The sequence below is a fragment of the Colletotrichum aenigma genome, assembly GCF_013390185.1.
Source record: "Colletotrichum aenigma strain Cg56 chromosome Unknown KSG_Cg56_contig03, whole genome shotgun sequence".
Taxonomy (NCBI): domain Eukaryota; kingdom Fungi; phylum Ascomycota; class Sordariomycetes; order Glomerellales; family Glomerellaceae; genus Colletotrichum; species Colletotrichum aenigma.
Window position 1 is genome coordinate 3688175 of NW_023500909.1, and position 20314 is coordinate 3708488.

The 20314-nt window shown below is 44.6% G+C and overlaps 6 protein-coding genes across 6 annotated transcripts; 3 read left to right on the forward strand and 3 right to left on the reverse strand.

Moving 5' to 3' along the window:
• Window positions 1–1307: 1307 nt before the first annotated feature.
• Window positions 1308–2877, forward strand: TMS1 (Membrane protein TMS1; the record flags this gene model as incomplete). Its single annotated transcript, XM_037320205.1, has 3 exons — window positions 1308–1358; window positions 1449–1528; window positions 1581–2877. The coding sequence occupies 3 exons, from the start codon at window positions 1308–1310 to the stop codon at window positions 2875–2877; spliced, it is 1428 nt and encodes a 475-aa protein (XP_037181557.1).
• Window positions 2878–3341: 464 nt separating this feature from the next.
• met-2 (Cystathionine beta-lyase) lies at window positions 3342–4728 on the reverse strand (the record flags this gene model as incomplete). The annotated part of the gene is made up of 2 exons (XM_037320206.1): window positions 3342–3428; window positions 3484–4728. 2 exons carry the CDS (start codon window positions 4726–4728, stop codon window positions 3342–3344), a joined length of 1332 nt encoding a protein of 443 aa, XP_037181556.1.
• A 1078-nt stretch (window positions 4729–5806) lies between these two features.
• MSP1-1 (Protein MSP1) lies at window positions 5807–7257 on the reverse strand (the record flags this gene model as incomplete). The annotated part of the gene is made up of 4 exons (XM_037320207.1): window positions 5807–6314; window positions 6369–6741; window positions 6800–7082; window positions 7144–7257. The coding sequence occupies 4 exons, from the start codon at window positions 7255–7257 to the stop codon at window positions 5807–5809; spliced, it is 1278 nt and encodes a 425-aa protein (XP_037181559.1).
• Window positions 7258–8152: 895 nt separating this feature from the next.
• pcs1 (Monopolin complex subunit pcs1) lies at window positions 8153–9678 on the forward strand (the record flags this gene model as incomplete). Its single annotated transcript, XM_037320208.1, has 3 exons — window positions 8153–8948; window positions 8999–9409; window positions 9473–9678. 3 exons carry the CDS (start codon window positions 8153–8155, stop codon window positions 9676–9678), a joined length of 1413 nt encoding a protein of 470 aa, XP_037181558.1.
• Window positions 9679–9689: 11 nt separating this feature from the next.
• Window positions 9690–9990, reverse strand: CGCA056_v004954 (uncharacterized protein; the record flags this gene model as incomplete). The annotated part of the gene is made up of 2 exons (XM_037320209.1): window positions 9690–9895; window positions 9954–9990. The coding sequence occupies 2 exons, from the start codon at window positions 9988–9990 to the stop codon at window positions 9690–9692; spliced, it is 243 nt and encodes an 80-aa protein (XP_037181553.1).
• Window positions 9991–10837: 847 nt separating this feature from the next.
• On the forward strand, window positions 10838–14092 carry mcd-4 (GPI ethanolamine phosphate transferase 1; the record flags this gene model as incomplete). Its single annotated transcript, XM_037320210.1, has 6 exons — window positions 10838–11015; window positions 11075–12630; window positions 12681–12868; window positions 12923–13058; window positions 13113–13221; window positions 13272–14092. The coding sequence occupies 6 exons, from the start codon at window positions 10838–10840 to the stop codon at window positions 14090–14092; spliced, it is 2988 nt and encodes a 995-aa protein (XP_037181552.1).
• Between the last annotated feature and the right edge of the window lie 6222 nt (window positions 14093–20314).

Genomic DNA, 20314 nt, shown 5'->3' on the forward strand with positions numbered 1-20314 from the left:
AGCGCGTGCATGTGTCAAACGGACGGTCCTGCCACGCCAATCTCGCCATCTCTGTCCTGTTGCTGCTGTCGCCTGATTGCTCTCCTGGCCTAGTCCGAGCCTGAAGACGGTACGCAGTCCAAAAGCCCCTGCAGACAATAAGTGGCTATTGCTCTTGGAGTACGGAGTATTCTGCTCAAGAGCGCGCCCCCCATTTCCGCCGGGCATTCTGTCAAACTTGGCCCTTAGGTCTCGGCAACCGCTCTCTGGATAGGTACTTAAGATCTGTGCAGGCGGTCATTTGACCTGCAGACAAAGTTGTCAGGTGGCACTAGCACACCTCAGTAGTTGCGGCCGACCCAGCAGTTCGGGCCAGTGCAATCAGGTGGGAGTTGGATAAGTCCTTATTCTTATATGTAGTATAGAGTCCAAAGTTCGGGGTGCAGGATCAGCGGCCGATAGACAAAGGTTGCGTGTTAACACTCACAGACACCGAGGTACGAGCAGTCGTTGCATGACTGTAGAATAGATAAGACACTGAGTACCAAATGGGAAACGTTATTTTACGTTTGTGCCCGGTATGCATGAAGCACACATTTTGAAGTGGGTTTGAGCTGATAACAGATGGCACGCGAGACAACTCGACAATGCCGTGCTTCGTGCCAAATGCACCTGGAAACCCCAGCGAGTTTGAAACTCTAGTAGACCAAGACCCTTGGTGCACAACCAATGCTTTGCTCTGGCAGGTCAGTCCAAGCATTCACATTTCGGGTGTCATTGCACTGTCCAGTATGCTTGGATTGAGGCAAGTCGGGCTATCACAGTGAAGTTGGTGTTTAGCAGGTGGGTTCCGTGGCGACGGGGCCAGTGCCTTCGGAAGTCTTGCAGTGCCGGCCGAATCTAAGCCTAGGTAGGTACCTTACCGCAGTTACAAGTGTACGTAAGTAGGTACCTAGATACCTAGGTGATGGGTTGAGGTGGAGCCGGAAATTCGGAGTGACATACCCGTGGACCCGACCTGTAGAAGTCCGAAGCGCTACCTTACCGCCTTGGATTATGTAATGCCTACATGTGCCAGGCATTAGTTAAGACAAGGTACGTAATTGCACGTGCCCACTCAGCCTCCAACATTGGAGCCGCGTTGCCTTCGACAAGTCGCTGCCAGCGCCAGTCGTAAACCGTCTACCCATCCAAGCTCGCACCACTCGAAGTATGTGAGCATTACAATCAACAGCAACAACACCACACTACGATCAGCTCGCCGTCTCTTCTCACTCAATTGAACCCAGACCTACGATCGATTGTTCATACCCCAACGGAACGGCGCCATGGGTGCTTTGCTTTCTTTGCCGCTGATGGCGGTGCCAAGCATGGGCACGGTAGGTTAAGTTCCCATCTCGCCTGGCTCACAAGCCCAGCTATGTGACTGTCTGTCGTGCAAACGGCTCCTTACGACTAACGCTTATCAGTTCATCGGCTTTGCTGCCAGTTGCTGTGGCGCGGCTACGTGTTCTGCCGTGTGCAGCGCATGCGGGAAATGCGGCAATAGGTATGTTCCTACAACACCGCGAGAGACAATGCGGAGCTAACTGCCATGACAGTGTCGCTACTCGTATCGGCTACGCTCTTATACTCCTCGTCAATTCGATTCTCTCCTGGATAATGCTCACGCCATGGGCAATCAAAAAGCTGGAACATTTGATGTTTGACTATGTCAAAATCGGTTGTCCCACCGGCAACTGCTACGGCTGGATGGCCGTTCATCGATTCAACTTTGCTCTTGGCCTCTTCCACCTTATCTTCGCCGGTCTCCTCTTCGGTGTGAGCTCTTCCAAGAACCCGCGCGCTGCCATTCAAAACGGATACTGGGGACCAAAGATCATCGCATGGCTCGCTCTGATAGTCCTCTCATTCCTGATTCCCGACGAGTTCTTCCAATTTTGGGGCTCATACATTGCTCAGGTGGGCGGCATGTTGTTCCTCATCCTTGGTCTTATTCTGCTGGTGGATCTTGCCCACAATTGGGCAGAGTACTGCCTGGAGCAGATTGAAGAAACCGACTCCAAGGTGTGGCGCACGGTACTCATTGGCTCTACATTGGGAATGTACTTGGCTTCGCTTGCCATGACCATTGTCCAGTATATCTTTTTTGCCAAGGACGGTTGTGCTATGAACCAGGCTGCCATCACCATCAACCTCTTGCTCTGGGTTGGAATTTCCTTTATCTCGGTTCATCCCACCGTTCAGGAGTACAATCCCAAGGCTGGGCTCGCTCAGGGGGCAATGGTCGCCGTCTACTGCACATACCTGACAATGTCAGCTGTCTCCATGGAGCCTGATGACAGACAGTGCAACCCTCTGATACGGGCTCAGGGTACTCGAACAACTTCGATTGTCATTGGTGCCATAGTCACTATGCTCACAGTGGCATACACGACGACTCGGGCTGCTACGCAAAGTCTCGGTTTGGGCTCTGCGGGCGGCATTCGGCTCCCCGAGGAAGATGAGCATGATCTTGTGACTCAGCAACCTAACGCACACAAGCAAATGCGGGCAGAGGCTCTTCGCAGGGCAGTTGAGGAGGGTAGCTTGCCAGCCGATGCCCTCCTCTCCGACGACGAGAGCGAGACCGGGACCCATACCCCGGGTGATGACGAGCGCACCAGGACTCAATACAACTACAGCGTCTTCCATATTATTTTCTTCCTGGCCACGACCTGGATTGCTACTTTGCTTACTCAGAGCTGGGATGACCACAATGATGGTAACTTTGCGCCTGTCGGCCGATCTTACTGGGCAAGCTGGGTCAAGATTGTGAGCGCTTGGGTATGCTACGCGATGTATGCTTGGACCTTGGTTGCGCCTGTGGTTTTGCCAGACCGCTTCGATTTTTCCTAATCGTCATTTTCTTGCATCAAGAGCCTACAGAGGCTTCACGTGGGGGCCGGAGTTAGCTAGTCGCATTGTGCCACATCTTGCCAGGCGGTTCGTTTTAGTGTTAGACTAGTGTGGCATATCGGTGCGAATTGAATGTTCTGATCTGTTACTGTAACATTAATTTCTGTATACTTCAAGCGTGCGATCTTTTGTCCATATGGAGTATCGGCAGTCCGAATCGAAACTTGCATTTCCTGATCGGTATCAAATTTATACCTCGAATCACCCAATTGGATGGAAAGGCTAGGGCAACCAGTCAAACATCAACAATAATCTACATTTACTTTGTTTTCCACGGTCATCAAGCTCCACTGTTTACTGCTTCATGCCGATCCAGCTGCGTCGAACAAAACCCTAGCATGAAATGCAATGGAATTTCTTCCATTCATCGCCCGCGAAGCGGCTGGGAAGTTCCCACTCGGGTATCATACCGAGGTCTCTCCAGCTTGCCGGACGGACGATGTGGCATGGAAGCCGTCAAGGGTTACATTAACAGCTCCTGCCTGAACAAGCTAATGATGTTGTCAACACTCCTGGTCAGCCAGGTCATGCCGATCGATTACTTACAGCTCTTGAGAGATCCTCAATGAGGTCAGTGACGTCTTCAATTCCAACGCACAGTCGAATGAGATCTTCCGGCATCTGCCGCTCCTTCCGGGTCTTAGCATCAATGCTGGCGTGGCTCATCTGGCAAGGCATGCTGATCAAGCTATTGACACAACCGAAACTGACACTGATGCTGTACAGTTTGGCAGCTTCAACAATCCTCTCTGACAGAGCGGCATCGCCCGTCTCGAAAGACAAAACGGCACCAGCACCACGCGCCATGGACCAGTGAAGCTCATATTGGGGATGAGACTTGAGTCCGGGATAGCGGACCTTGAAGCCATGAGACTCGAGGAACTCTGCGATTTGCTGAGCATTGGTTTGCTGCTTCTCCATGCGAATAGCCAAGGTTTTGATGCCTCTCATGAGCAAGAACGAGTCGTTGGGCGAGAGGCCACAGCCGGTGGAGTTGATGGTGAAGTACAGCTTATCTCCGATGGATGAGTCGTTCACACCAATGACTCCAGCCATGATATCGTGATGACCCGACAAATATTTGGTGCCCGACTCGTAAACAATATCGGCGCCAATATCCAGCGGGTTCAGAAGCATGGGAGAGAGCATGGTGTTGTCAACGACGACCAGAGCTTTCTCGTTGGCATCGTGAACCAGTTTAGCAATGGACGGAATGTCAACAATCTTGATAAGAGGGTTCGTCGGCGTCTCGAGAAGAACCATGGCCGTCTTGTCAGAGATGACCTGTCGGACAGAGTCGACGTGGGTAGTATCGACGTGGTGCACGACGATGCCCTGATTCGAAGAGAGATATGTAAGAAGTCGGTTGGTACCTCCGTATAGATCATCTCCCGTAATGACTTCGTCGCCCGGGCGCAGCAGGCGGCTGATAACGTCCAAGGCGCCCATGCCGGAGCCAACGGCGAGAGCTCTTGTCGCATTCATGATCTTGGCCAAATGGCGCTCCAAGTGAGTGCGCGTCGGGTTGCCCGAGCGCGTGTAGTCGTACTCACCTCCACCAGTAGCACTCGACTGCTTGAATGTTGCAGACTGGTAGATGGGAACGCTGGAAGCGCCATACTGATCATTGCTCTCGGTGTAGACCAGCTCTGTGGCGAGGGCATAGCGGCGACGGCCGTTGCGGGGGCTGGAGGGCGCAGGAGACGGGGGAAGGTCGTGTCCGTCAAGGTCAACACGCTTGAGCGGGTTGCTGGACTTTTCGACAGGTCCGTTGTTCGGCGGTGTGGCCATGGTGAGACAGTTTACTGGTGGCGATGGCGGGGTAATGGTGCAGGCAGAGGGGAAGCCGACTGATCTATCAAACAACAGGTCGGCTTCGGAATTTGTGTCAGCTTCCGATAGTGAGACTGATGGAACAGACGAGTGCTGACGGATCGGTGCCTGTGTACAGCAGCGATTGACCCTTCAATCGGACGGAGGAGGGCGTAACTAGTGATGAGACCGAAGGTCCGGAGGGCCGGGAAATCGAGTACTCTACCGCTGGTCTCGTAATGAGCCAGACTTCTCGCCGCGGACAGACTGAATTGCTCAGCAAATCAATTGTCCTACGCAGCACCGGCGTACTCGAGTAAAACAGGTGATTGCTGGAGAGAGGGTGAGTCGACGATTGGCGATGTGTGTAGGAGAAGTTTTACAAAAGGGGACCTGGGCACAGCGCAATTAGGTATGACTCCAGCGTTCCGCAGCGCAGTACAGGCCCCGTCTTTGATATTATGGAGCCCCACGAATGACGTGATTTGTCGGTGTGCTCAACGTCCCCCGAATGTCGGCGATAGCGGGGCGACATTAAGATGCGGAGTGGCCAATGCGCGTCTTTACATTGGTGGTTAGCTGGCTGCGTGAGAGCACGGTATCTTCCGCGGCGCCGATGCCAGGGCCGAAGAAGCTGCTCCCGTCCGGTCCAGCCTGCTGTCTGAGAAGTCGAACACCTGTTGGGTTGCCCCAGTACACCGGGACAATGGCGTCTTAGGTACGACTTGAACAGCGTTAATCACTCATGAATCACTCATCGACCGTGATGTCGAGTCCCGAACTTATCAGCACAAGAATCAAGTCATGTAACTCATGACCTTCCATTGCCCCAGTCTTTCCGCACACCGAGTATTTGTACAAGTCGCCCCTCAAAATGTCGACGTCTGACCCTTTCCTTCCAAAGTAGGGGTTGACAACCGCCAAGCTCGCAGTCATCTTTATGTTTATCCTGTAGCGTGTATTTCCGCCGAAGATTTTCGGCATGCCTCTGAGTCGTGTGCACATGGTAAAAGAACATGGAAGAAATAAAACAACGGCTCCGGACCGATTTGTTTGCCTAGCCCAACTCCTCAACCACGTCTTCATACTCATCTGCCGATGCGCCTGGCGCCTTCGCTGATTGTTTCGCATGGTTTTCCATCAAGATCTGGCCACCTCCTTTTCGGCCGAAGAAATCCTCTGTCCGAATTCCGCGAATGTGCTCGGGCGTGATGCTGGACATTGGGTTGCCGCTTGCACGGTGCTCCTTCATATACTCACGAACAGGCGCCATGGCCGCATCGCGACACGCCTCCTTGATATCGCTGCCGGACATGCCAGCCGTAACTTTGGCAATGTACTCCAAGTTGAAGCTGTCAGGGTCGGTCTTCGTGTCCTGTAGGATAAGTTGCAGAATTCGCCGTCTCTGCTCCTTTCCGGGAAGAGACACGGGAAACTTCTTAGGCATACGCCTAAGAATAGCCTCGTCGATGTCGTGAATTCTGTTGGTGGCACCAAGGACGACGATTCGCGCCGGCATGCCTGAAGAGTTAGAGGACGTCAAACCGTCCCACAAAGTCATGAATCTGATAACCGTCAGTCATCTGGGACAGTAGAAGCTGTCGACATCGTCCACTTACTCTGCCTTCACCATCCCGCTTGCTTCATGCTCGCCACTCCTCCTAGTGCCGAGAACTGCATCAATCTCATCAATGAAAATGATGGCCGGTTGCATCTTGCGCGCGAGAGAAAACACGGCTCGAACCAACTTGTTTGAATCGCCATACCACTTTTCCGTCACTGTCGAGATATGAAGGTTGATGAATGAGGCACTGCTCTCGTGAGCAACTGCCTTGGCGAGCATAGTCTTGCCGCAACCAGGTGGGCCGTACAGGAGAACTCCGGATGGTGCAGATAGAAGCGGTGCAGCATGAGAGTACAGATGAGGCATAGTCAGGGGATAGATGACAGACTCTTTGAGCTCGTCGATGATGTCTTCCAGACCACCAATATCTGTGGCAGGGTCAGTATGTCTGTAAGCATATTTGGCCGTAAGAGGGTGATTGCTAACCAGAAAAGCCAACCGAGATATCCTCGGGGGCCACCATCTCCAAAGCTATCAGGTTTTCATACTCGTTGAGCACCAAGTCCTCTGGCTTGGGACCACGTCGAGACACGCTGCCGTCGTCCCCTGTGTCGTCGCCCGACTTCCCAATGGTTTTTCCCTTGCGTAACCGCTCGAGGTGAGCTTTGGCTTGCAGACGCGCCTGTTCATGTTTTTCTCGATCGGGATCGGCAAGAGTACTCGTAAGGGACGAAAGAAAGTTGCGGGCTAGGTACACTCCTGTTGCCATCTGGAGGTCGTCGTCGTCGTCAGTATTCTTTGAACTGTCGCCCAGCAGCAGCATGACTTACCATGCCAGCCACCAACAGCAAGTCGAGGGCAAAATCGCCCAAACCTCTCTTTCGCTCACCCATGCCGAGGAGCTTTCCAACGGAGCCAATCCAGCGATCCAGGTCGCTCGTCATGAGGGTTGGCGTCGCGACCAAAGCGATGCAGTCAATTCGGTCGAGTATACGCTGTTCAATGCCGATGGAACCCTTTCAAAGATGCAATCCTTTCAGAACTGAATTGCCGCTTTTGTTCTGCCGGTATGACAGGGCTCAGGTCAAAATCTTAGAACAGTCCCTGGGCGTAAACGTGTCTGTCTGTCGATGATATTTCAGCCGAGAGCATCTAAATCAAAGACGTTGGCAGAGCGTGGCGCTGACAGCCGAGTAGACGCCGCGGTTCCTCGAGCAAAAAGTCAAGCCACATGCCGGCTAAGGTAATCCAGACGCCGGCACACGTTTGTGGAGCGCCCATCAGGGCCGCTACGACAGTCCACCGCCACGGCACGCTTAGCACGCCTTACCTAAGGTAGGTAGGTACCTAGGTAAGGTAGGTAAGGTGCGTGCCCAAGTCCCAGAGGGAAAGTGCCTACGTGCACTCGGTAGGAGGGTGCCGATAGGCTTATCGATAGGCCTCAAGTGCCCTTGTCTTTCTTCCTATCCTACCTACCTACCTTACCTTAGGTACCCCGTAAGGCGGGTAAGGTACCGCGCCAGTGGCCGTTTGTTTACTTTTCAATGCCCGCAAAACACAAATGTAAAGCGGCAGCAGGTGAGTGGGTAGCCAACAGAAGGACCTTCCCCCCGCGCTGGCTACCTACAGCTAGGTTGTTCGCGACTAGGCCTGAATTTCCGCAATCTATTCTACACAACGCATGCGACGACCTTTTTTCTTCCACCAAATACTTGCGGCTTCGCAATCATAAGCAATTCCTGTGCCGCCAGTGCCTCCATTGCCCCCGAACCCGTTTATCTTTTTCTTACGCGGGCAAGCGACCAAAACCGTGCAAAGCAAGACTCAATCGCGGTGCGGATGTCGCGAGCTGCTCAACAAGCTAGGTTGTTGGCCTTGGTGGATTCGGACTCGGACGAGCTCTCTGGCTTGAGCGCACAGCAGGTCAAAAAGAACGAAGTTTTGAAGGCCAAACCCATGGCGCCAGCGAAGAAACCCCGCGGAAGACCTGCGGCGAACAAGGTCACGAAGCCAGCGCAGAAGGCTACGCGTCGTCCCAATGATAAGTTAACGGCCGCCGCTGCTGCCGCTGAGGCTGGGGATGTTGTCGATAATTCGAAGGCTTCAAAGAGGGGGCGCAAGGCCAGGCCTAAGGACGACGATGATGCCACAGCTGACGCCGAGGAAGAACACGTGGTTCCCTCAACGAAGGCCACCGCGAAGACAAGGGGTCGACCAAAGGCAACAGCTGCCTTGGTGAAAGAAGACGAAAATGAAGAGGCGCCTGAATCCATTGCCCAACCGATCAAGCGCGGGCGCCGTGCAGGGACCAAATCCACTCGCAACGAAGACTCTGAAATCCCAGAAACCCAGCCAGCAGAGGCTATGGATATTGATACAGAAGAAGAAGAGGAAGAAGAAGATGAACAGTTTGAGGATCTGCCTGCGCCAAAACAGTCTATTCAGCACGCTGCCCGGATGGCTAGCAATGCAGACGCAGACGGCGGAGACCCGCAAATACGGAGACGACTGGGCGAGGCGAACAGGAAATACGAAAGCCTGGAGCTGAAGTACCGTGATTTGCGAGACATCGGGATCAAGGCGGCTGAGCGCAACTTTGATAACTTGAAAAAGGAGAGCGAAGAACGGGCGAACAGTAAGTTTCAAAGAATATTTACGAAGGAGCTCGTTGCTGATGGCATCAAGCTGCAACGGAACTTATAGGCAACTTGAAGGCGGATCTTGCGGCTCAAAGGGCTTTGGTCAAGGAGGGACAGCAAGATAGGAAGAAGCTCGAAGGGCTAGAGGCCAAAGTCGCGGAGTTGACAGCGTCTCTCTCTGAAGCGAGGCAAGAGGTGAAGACTCTGTCAACGAAACTGGCGGCTAGCAGATCGGCAGAGGCCGCTGCCACGGCGGCCACTGCCAAGGTACCAGGAAGCGCAATCAAAGGCGGGACCGCAGCGGCTCGGGCTATCGCTACGGCTAGTTCGGATGCGGTGCAAACAGCGCAAATGAAGGAGGACCTCTATGGTGACCTAACTGGATTGATTGTGCGGGTGGTCAAGCGTGACTCGACAGGCCAAGTCTTCGACTGCATACAGACAGGAAGAAATGGAAGTGAGTACTCATCAAGACTTGAAGCTCTTGTGCGATTCCGCTTAGAAGCTAACATCTCTCCAGCTCTTCACTTCAAGCTCGAGGTCGAGACCGAGAGTTCAGGCGATAATTACGAGGAAGCGCACTTTACGTACAAACCTCAGCTGGATTCGAACCGCGACCGTGACCTCATAGACCTGTTGCCTGACTTCCTGGTGGAGGAGATTGAATTTTCTCGACCACACGCGGCAAAATTCTACTCGAGAGTGACGAAGTCATTGATGGAGTAGACCAATGGAGGCTACGGAGAGAGCTGTCTTGCGCAGGATTCTATCGGGTTTCCCAGAGTTGATAACAAGGACGAGATGCATTTGGAATTGGTCGATACCCCCTGAAGAACTTTTTTGATATTCTCGACTGCCTGGGTAGATGCGAGTTGCGTCGTTGAACCATTGGAGGTAGCAAGCGTCGTGGAAATGCTAGGTCTCTCAAAATGCACATCATCGCCTACTATGCATGAGGTAATTACACATGGAGCACAAATGTCGAAGGCTCGATCACTTACCTAGGTTGCCAGGCAGACTTGGCTGGGTCTGCTTCATGTTGGGAAGAGAAGGGGAGAAACGATGGGAGAACGCCGACAAGGACGTTCCTAGAGAGCCGCATGGCACCTTGATGTCTGGACCAATTCGTGTAAAGGCGTCGTTGGATAGGTACTTCGGGTGCTGGCGGTAATGTACTATAGTCAGGTACTAAGGTAAGGTAGCTGGGTAGGTGGCTTACCTTTCCTTGAGGTATAGATACAGTAGGTAGCTAAGTAACGGCTCAGGCGATATGTACTGCGTATCCTTGTACCCAAGCTGCCTAGCCGCAGGTCCGGCGTGTCCCGCGCCAGCTCGTGGGGTTCTCGGCACGGGCAGGGATGGGCTTTGGTACCACTACTTGTGATGCCCTATGGAAAGCCCGGTATTTGACCGACACGCCACGTACAGCTACCAGTCTCAGCCCTCATCAGCGTCTTGGACCCTTGTACACTCTTTGCCGCAACTCCAAAATTGGTTGTACCTGAGAGGTTGCAGACGTGTCGCGACCAGCAATAATTTCCGCGTAGATGCAACGAGTGGGACTGACTGCGGTTTCCAGTATCCCTCCCCTGGGCGAGTCGTTTCCCTCCCACAGCTGCGCATCTCGTCATCAGCAACATAAGCAAGGGCCATGCGCAAGCCGTGAGTTGAATGCGCCCACCCTCTCTTTGCAGCTCTCGTCCTCCAGTCTTCGGGTCTGTGAAGTGACACTTCCCGACTGTCTTCTTTGACTCGACTAGACCTGAAAGCATCCGCCATTGTCATCATCAACCCCTGATACTAGGTGCCATCGCTCGCTGAGAGACGGGCTGACGACGAGGGGAACGACTTCAGCCGATTCCACCGTTCCGCCGCCTTCTTCACCATGGCCGTCTTTTCTCGCGCCGGCTTCCTTGCCATCGCGCTCGTCTTCCACGTCGTGTACATCTACTCCATCTTCGACATTTACTTTGTCAGTCCAATCGTTTCGGGCATGCAACTCGTTCCAATTGAACGTCCCGCCGGTGTCAAACCCCCCGCTGATCGTCTTGTTCTCTTCGTCGGTATGCACCCATTCAATCCAGGTCTAGCTTGACCCGACTTCTCTGACTAAGAAATGCAGGAGACGGTCTGCGAGCCGACAAAGCCTTCCAGTCGTTCCCCGACCCCTACCCTAAGACTGAGGAAGACTTGGAGCCAAAGCCTCTGGCCCCGTTCCTACGATCCCGCGTTCTCGAGCATGGCACTTTCGGTGTATCACACACTCGCGTACCGACCGAATCTCGTCCAGGCCATGTCGCCCTCATCGCTGGTCTGTACGAGGATGTTTCCGCCGTTGCGACTGGCTGGAAGCTCAATCCAGTCAACTTTGACAGCGTTTTCAACCGGAGCAGACATACCTGGAGCTGGGGCTCACCCGACATCCTCCCAATGTTCGAGACGGGAGCCGTCCCTGGCCGCGTCGACTCTTATACCTACGGACATGAGTTCGAGGACTTCAGCTCGGATGCGCTGGAGCTAGACTACTGGGTCTTTGATCATGTCAAGGACTTCTTTGCCGAGGCTGCTAGAAACGAAACATTGAACGCGGCCTTGCGTCAGGACAAGATTGTGTTCTTTCTCCATCTTCTCGGCTTGGATACCTCCGGCCACTCATACCGGCCGTATTCGAAGGAGTACTTGAGAAACATCCAAGTTGTCGACCAAGGCGTTCAGGAAATCACCGAATTGATAGATGGTTTCTACGCTGACGACCGCACTGCCTTCGTGTTCACAGCTGACCACGGCATGAGTGACTGGGGCAGCCATGGCGATGGCCATCCGAACAACACGCGTACCCCCTTAATCACATGGGGCTCAGGCATTGCCCCACCGGTGCTTGCTTCCAACGCAACAGCTCCCGGACATGACGAATATTCTTCTGACTGGCATTTGGATCATGTCAAGAGGCACGATGTCGCACAGGCCGATGTAGCTGCCTTGATGGCCTATCTTGTTGGCGTCGAGTTCCCAGCCAATTCGGTCGGCGAGATACCACTGTCCTATGTCTCCTCAAGCATCGAGGATAAGGCTGAAGCAGCTCTGGTCAATGCCCAGGAGATCCTCGAGATGTACCGGGTCAAGGAAGAGCGCAAGAAGGCCACGGAGCTGCGTTATAGGCCATTCCACCCCTTGAGTGAGGCAGGCCTTAGTCCACAGCGCCGAGTGGCGGACATACGTCGATTGATTGAAGCTGGAAACCACGAGGAGGCAATTGAGGAGTCGGCTGCCCTCATGAAGATTGCACTTGAAGGTCTAAGATATCTGCAGACTTATGACTGGCTTTTTCTCCGCACGCTCATCACTATCGGCTACTTGGGCTGGATGGCATTCGCGATGACCATCGTCATTGATCTTCATGTTCTGCGTGGCAATCGCCCTGCTTCACGAACATTGCTGAGCACAACGATGTTCAGCTCACTTCTTGCTGCTCTTTATGCTTCCTTCATTATATCTCACTCACCGCTTACGTACTATGCGTACGCTTTCTTCCCCATTGTTTTCTGGGAGGAGGTCTGGGCCCGACGTGGCTCTCTCGTAGAAGGCCGTCAGGTCCTGTTTGGACATATCCAGACTGGCCCCAGTGCTGTTTCTTTTCTCCTGAATGGTGCTCTTTACATCGGTGTCATCGTTTCGTTGGTAAGCGAGCTTCACACCAGTTAATTTAGAAAAATACTGACGCCTGGCAGGCTCTAGGATACATCCATCGGGAGATTCTCACGGTCATCTATATTCTCGGCTCGTTGTGGCCGGTTACATGGGGCTTGGACTTCCTCCAGGCTAATGCGTTTCTGTCTGCCACATGGTTCATGTCATGCCTTGCCATGAGCACGTTCACGTTGCTCCCGGCTATGAAGGTGGAGGATGTCTCTCTCATGTATGTTTTCAAATCCAGCCCGAGAATGAACATCGTCCACTGACTTGTTGGCAGCGTGGCAGGAGGAGTCATCATGGCTTCCATAGGTCTAGCATATCTTGTCTGGGAGGACGTGTTGCTTGCTAGGTCGTCTACGGGCAAAGTAGTCGGCCAAGGGCTGCCAATCGCGAGGGCACTGACAGGTATTCAAGTAAGCTTATTTCTCCGACTATGTATTGATCTCAATCTCACGAGAGACAACCAGGTCGGCTTGATTCTCCTGGCAATCGTAGTCACGCGGTCCAGCGCTCTGTCTCTTCAAGCAAAACTCGGGCTTCCGCGAGGAAACCAGATTGTGGGATGGATTGTGTTGGGTGAGACGTCTGTCCGCCACCTATTATCAATGCGCTGACGAGTTATCTAGTTGTATCCCTCCTCATGCCTCTCACGTACAGGTTGCAGCCTAATAACCACTACTTGCATCGTCTTATGAGCTTGTTTCTGACCTGTGCTCCGTCATTTGTAATTCTCACCCTCTCTTACGAAGGTCTTTTTTACGTGACGTTTAGCATTCTGTTGGTTGCATGGGTTAGTCTTGAACACCGCATCTTCGTCTTCAGCGATGTTGCCAGTGAACATCGGCAACCCACATTGAACGGAAGCGCCGCCAAGTCGCAGAGCGTACCACAGCCGGTCTTCAGAGCTCTTACTTTGGCAGACGCACGAGTGGCTTTGTTCTTCTTCGTCCTCCTACAGTCGGCTTTCTTCAGCACAGGCAACGTAGCATCGGTCTCCTCCTTCAGTCTGGATGCCGTGTACCGTCTGATTCCGATATTTGACCCTTTTTCGCAAGGGATACTTCTCATTCTCAAGCTTATGATTCCTTTTGCCCTCATCTCGGCGAACCTCGGAATCCTCAATGCCCGGCTGGGTGTTGCTCCCTCGTCTCTATTCATGGCTGTAATGGCCATCAGCGACGTACTAACCCTATACTTTTTCTGGGTCGTCAAGGACGAAGGCTCATGGTTGGAGATCGGATCCACCATTAGCCACTTTGTCATTGCAAACGTGCTGTGCCTCTTTGTGGCATCATTGGAGGGAGTTAGCGCGCTCTTCATTGGCGACGTCGAAGTGGAGGGTCGTCAGGGGAGACGTGAACAAAAACAAAATGGGACGGCGAGTTTGGCTTATACCGAGGCTCCTCTGGCCAACGGTCAAGTGTCTCAAGTAACGGTGAGATCGTAGTGATCCGCAGCGTTGATTGGAAACGATACATCACGCATATACGACTAGCATAAGTTGCGTAATTGAGGAACTATAGCCTGATATTCAGTGTAACGGCATTCTTGTGCGACAAAACGAAATCCGGGGTGCGTTCAAGCTGCCGGCTGTTCCGTCATCCCGTGTTACCTGCGTTGTTTCTACGTCGTTGTCCGATCCCGGTCATAATACCTGCAGCCTCGGCATTTTTGTTCCCGTAGTTGGCAAGCGACAAGATCACACTTATGAGAAGTATTGATCGACACCTACTGGAACGACTTTTGTCGACGTAAGAAAATAAACCGGAACCATTTCCACAAGTCTCGAGTTGAGCTTGCTTAGGAGGAGGGGGTCCGCTGGGTAAGGCAAGAGCACAAGGTGCCTGACAACAAGTGACTCGTGACGACGACGAAGACTCATTGGTCTTAGAAGAGGTCGTGCTGGTCTCTGGTAGTCAACGGCCATTGATCTGGAACGAAGGTAAAGACAGCCTTCGTCCTGTGGTGGGCGTGCTTTCCAAGCACCGTGTCCTTTTACGTCTGGGAGACTTTGGGAGAATTAGAGCAGGTATAAACAAGGAAAACGCATGTCCTTTCGAAGCTATCAACTTCAGGTTCGATCCTATGGTGCGGCGAGATGAGAATTGATGAATGTCGGGGTGCGAGCAGGTGGTCTATCTGAGCCAAAATGACTGTCTAACAGTGCTGTACAGTTGAGTTGACAACATTCAATGATTTCATTTTGAAGGTTCGAGTTTCATCTCAGGCTTGACGAAGTGCGTTCAATACTTCTTGCGTACCTACACTTACGTACGCTTGTACAAGTAAGCCAGTGGTGATGATGAGACGAGGTGAGCTTGCCAAAGTCACGACACCCCACCACCGTATTCTGGCTCAATGCATCCCTGAACACCAACAAAAGCAAAAAAAAAAAAAAAAAAAAAAAAGAGGTTTAGTATGATCCTAGCTCCCGACGGTGAGGAGAGCGCGGGGTCAGATTCGGAGGGCTACTCCAATCTCCATTCATCCCAAGACCAACATCGGCAGATTTCGTGCCACCAAATTTGATTCGTGGGGCGGCATCTCTAAGCAAAGTCATTATTGACGTTTGAAAGCCGTCTGTCGTAAACCAGGTCGTTCCATCCGACAGGTCGATCTTGCCAGTCAACCCTCTCACGGACCTGTGCATTTCTGCCAATTCCCATGCGCAGAGAGCCTTGGGTTTCGGTGCCAGCCATCAACGGGTTGCATCGCGTCCCTTACCCAAATGCGACATGAGCGCGCGCGCCTACCCCCAAAAAAGCACACGAGCTGATCAAGAACACACCGGGATGAACTTCAAGGAACAGCTTCACCAGGTGGCAGTACTCTCCGAATGATCCGGCACGCTGGGCGTTAAAACAGCCAGGGAAACGCTGTGTACCAACGGGAAATACCGGCAAGCCGACCTGCGAGCTTCTCGACGAACAGTCGTTAGGAAATGTAGGCCCTTTGAGCCAGCCGAGGTATATATACAGCAAGATATATATATAGAAAAGGACTAAGTAACCCTAATAGATATAACTTAAGGTGTAAATATAGAAGTATTATACTTAGTACTAGAAGATATAGAGGTTTTAAGAGAAATAAAAATAAAGTAAATAAAATATAAATAACTTTTTTTTAATAGTTTTAGTTACTAAAATTATAAGAACTTTATTTTATATAAAGAGAGTCATAATAAAATAAATGACTAATACTCTATTTATTAATTAATATAATAGTAAATTATGAATACATAATATTCTTTTACAATAATAATAATATAAGAATAATAATAACGCTGAACTTATTTTAATATTTTAATATTCTATATAAAATAAACTAATACAGCTTAAGGTATAAAACTTTATATAAAAATACTCTATTTATTATAACTTATAACTATAATATTAATTATATAACATATATAGTTATATAAGTACTTTATATAATTAGTAGTTTAGTAAGTTATATTTTAGATTATTTTTCCCCTTATTTTTCCCTATTAGAGGATATAACTTACTAACTATATCAATAGGAATTATTATAATATATCACTTTCTTTATTATTATCTATATAATTAAATACTTATAAATACTTAAGATTATCACTTTTTATTATAATATAAGCTTATTTATAATTCTATATTATATAAGTGTATATATTATACTCATATATATATTTATATTTATATTAATAGGTTATAAGCTTAGTTTAGAGATAACTTCTATTTTTTTTATCTCCCTTCTATTTTCTTATAAAGCTTACTTCTATTTAAAAGTTATATATACTAAAAATTAATTTTTTAAAAACTTTTCTATCTATATTATTTTTATAAAACTAGATATATTAGTTAAACTAGTAATTTAGTTTTATAAAATATACTTCTTATAAATCTATATAATAAATCTTATATAAATTAACTATATTTCTATTAATTTCTTCTTAAGTAGATAGTTTCTTATTACTATTTTATTTAATCTATATTCTTTATATTATCTCTTTAAACTATCTTCTAGTTTACTTTTAATCTAGTTTAGACTTATATTTATAATATAATAAACTTCTTCTCAACTAATTTACTATATAGGATATGTATCTCTTTAGTTAGATAGAAGTTTAGCTAAAAAAGATATTAATTAAAGAGAAGGAATAAAAACTACTTTTTTTATTAGTTAAACTTTAACTTTTTAGGTTTATAATTATTATAACTTTATTATAAGAATTATTATACTATATATATAATAGCTTTTTAATATATAACCTTACTATTTTTTATTTTTTATAAAGCTTATAACTATATATTATATATTATTAAAGTAGTAATAATTGATCTTAAGGTTTAGTTTTTTAAGTTTATAGACTTAAAAAACTATAAAATATAGGTTATATACATTAAAGCTCTCTTATATAGTAAAGATATTATTATAGACCTTATTAAGCTTATTTCTTTTATTAACAAAAATAAAAACTATAAAGCTTTAAACTATATATAGTTATTCTATAATAATAAGCTTCTAAGGGTTATAAAAATAATTTTAATATTTATATAGCTTAGAAACACCTAAAAGCTTTATATAAGCTTATAGGTTTTATAAATAAGTTTTTAACTTGTAAAGAGTTTTTTAATACTTTTTTAGATAATTTTAATTTTATAGAACACTATATAAATAAAATATAAGAACTTATAGATAACTTATTTTATAATTAGCTAGGAATACTAAATTAAGTAGTTATAGGTTATATATTTAATAGCCTAAAGAAGATTTATAAAGCTTTTATAACCTCTATTACTTAGTTTGTTAGGACTAACTTTTCTACTTATAACTTAGACTTTTTATATACTAGTTTTATAGATAAATATAAGAGAAAAAGTAGTAAAGAAGTAGTTAATAATAATATTATTAAAAGTAATAAGAAAAATAAAAAAATAAAATAAAAACTAAGAAAATAATAAAAATAAAAATAAAATGAGTAAAAAACCTTAAAGAAAAATCAAAAGATTTAAAATATAAAACTATAAAACAATAAAATTATACTAAAGAAGTATACTATTTATTATATATAATAAATATATCTATTTTATTACCTTTATAAATAAATACTTCTGTTTTGTACAGGGAAAATTACTTAAAGATAAAGAGAAGTATATTATAAGTGAAGTTTTTTTATAAATTTTAAGCTGAAATAAATAATAATAATAATAATAAAAGAATAAAAGAAATATCTACTAATAGAGGTAGAGAATTTAATAATAATTCTTTTAAAGCTATATATATTAAAAGCAGTATAATATATAATAAAAGACCTCTTTATATATATAAACTTAATAGATTTATGGAGCGTATTATATATATTATAGTTAATAATTATATTATATAACTTAGGTTTACTATACTATTTATAAGGTGAAATCTTTTATACTACTCTTTATATATATAATAAGACTTCTTGTAGCTTTATTAAATATAAAACGCTTTATAAAATATAAAACAAAATTAAACCTGATATAAATAATATAAAGGTATAGAGGAGTATATATTACTATAAGAATAAAGATCTTAAAACAAAGAAATTGATTATATAAATATATTAAGGTTATATAATTAATTATAGATCTAATAGATGTAAATTCTAAGATATACAACTAAGAAGAGCTTTATAGTCTTAAGACGTTAAAATTCTAGAAATTTTTTTATTTCTCATTATAAAAAGCTTCCTATAAGTATAAATATCTATTTTAAGAATACTAATAGTAAAATTATATCTAATAATAATAGATATAATACTACTTATAATAATCTATTAAGAGATATTTCTAGTTAATCTATTTCTTATAGGAATAACTCTACTTTAAGTAGAGATATTTCTATAACTAATAATACTCTTAAGAATCTAAATAATAAAATTAATATTAATAATAATAATAATAATATAAATATAAATATTAATACTAATACTAGTAATAATAATATAGATATTAGTATAAGTAGTTCATATAATAATAATATAAAAACTACTAGTATTATTAATAGAGAAATAAATAAAGAAAAATCTGAGTTACTAATAGAGATCTCCTCTCCATTAGAAGAAGCTAAAAAGGACTACTAATAGGTTAAGAATATAGTTAATAATATTAAAAGCATATTATTATATACTATTTAGGACTACTCTATTTTTAGTATTTATAGAATAAATAATAACATTTTAACTAGTAATAATAGTATTATTAAAACTAATACTATAAATAAAGCTTTTTATATACCATTACTATATATTATATTAGATAAACTTTTTAATATAAGATAAGCCTTAAATTCTCTTTATAAAGATAATTAGACTTAAGCTATATAATTAGAAGTAATTTAAATAGAAAATATAAAATTTTAGGAAATTATATAAAAACTAAATAATATTTATCTATTAAGTAGTACATAGGTATATATTATAAAATTAAAAGATAAAATAAATAATATAAATAAATATAAAGTAAGATAGGTTATTTAAGGTTATAATGAATATATAAATATTAATTACTTAGAAACTTCTTTTTTTATTTATAGACCTAAAAGCTATAAGTTTATAGTTATATTTATAATAAAAAAGGATAGACTTTTCTATAATATAATATTATTACTACGTATATATATACTAATATAGATATAGATATATACATAATATTACTAATAGGTTTTTTATATAATAAAACTATAAATAAATTAAAATTTAATTCTAATTATAATTATAAGTCTAATAATAGTAAATATTACTATAAGCTTCTTAAAGCTTTATATAGGTTAAAATAAAGCTTTAGACTATAGTATAACTACTTAAAAGCTATATTAATAAAATTAAGATTTCTTATTTCACTTTATAATAAAGCAGTATTTATATTTAATAAAAATAACTATAAAGCTATAATTTATTACTATGTAGATAATATACTTCTAGTAGCTAATAATACTAGTATTAATAATTATATATATACTAAATTAAAATAATATTTAAAAATAATATATAAAAATATAACTATTAGGAGAACTTAATAATTTTTTAAGCTATAAGTTTAATATAGATAAACTTAATAAGTCTTAAGTTTATAGTTATAACGTAGCCTCTCTATAAAAAGACTATAGCAAAATTTACCTTATATACAGGCATAATTCTAGAAACACTATATAAGTATTTTAATTTATACTCTCTACTAATTAAGGAAAATAGTATAGAAACCCTATACATTCCTACTAATAAGCAAACCTTCTGAATATTACTATATAAAGTTAAACGCGCGCTCTAGCTAAATAGACTAGCGGAATAATAATAGCGCTAGCTGCGCAGCATAAGGCTAGCAGCGCTATATATAGTAAGGCTAATTATATTAAGGCTAAATAGGTTATTAAGGCTTTTATAGCTTAGTGATAGCTTTATTAAACTTTTAGCAAAGTAAACGCTATTATAAAAGAGATAACTTCTTAACTAAAGAGGTTATTATAAGAGGTTTTTATAGCTAGAAATATAAAAACTCTGCTACATATAGAGTTTTATATTTTTCCCTTTTTCTCTTTTTATAACTTATGATAAATCTTAAAACATCTTTATAATATCTACACTACGTAAAGTATTTAAGTTTACTAAGTATCAGCTAAGCAGCGCTTTTATCTCTATAAATAACGCGTAACGTATTTA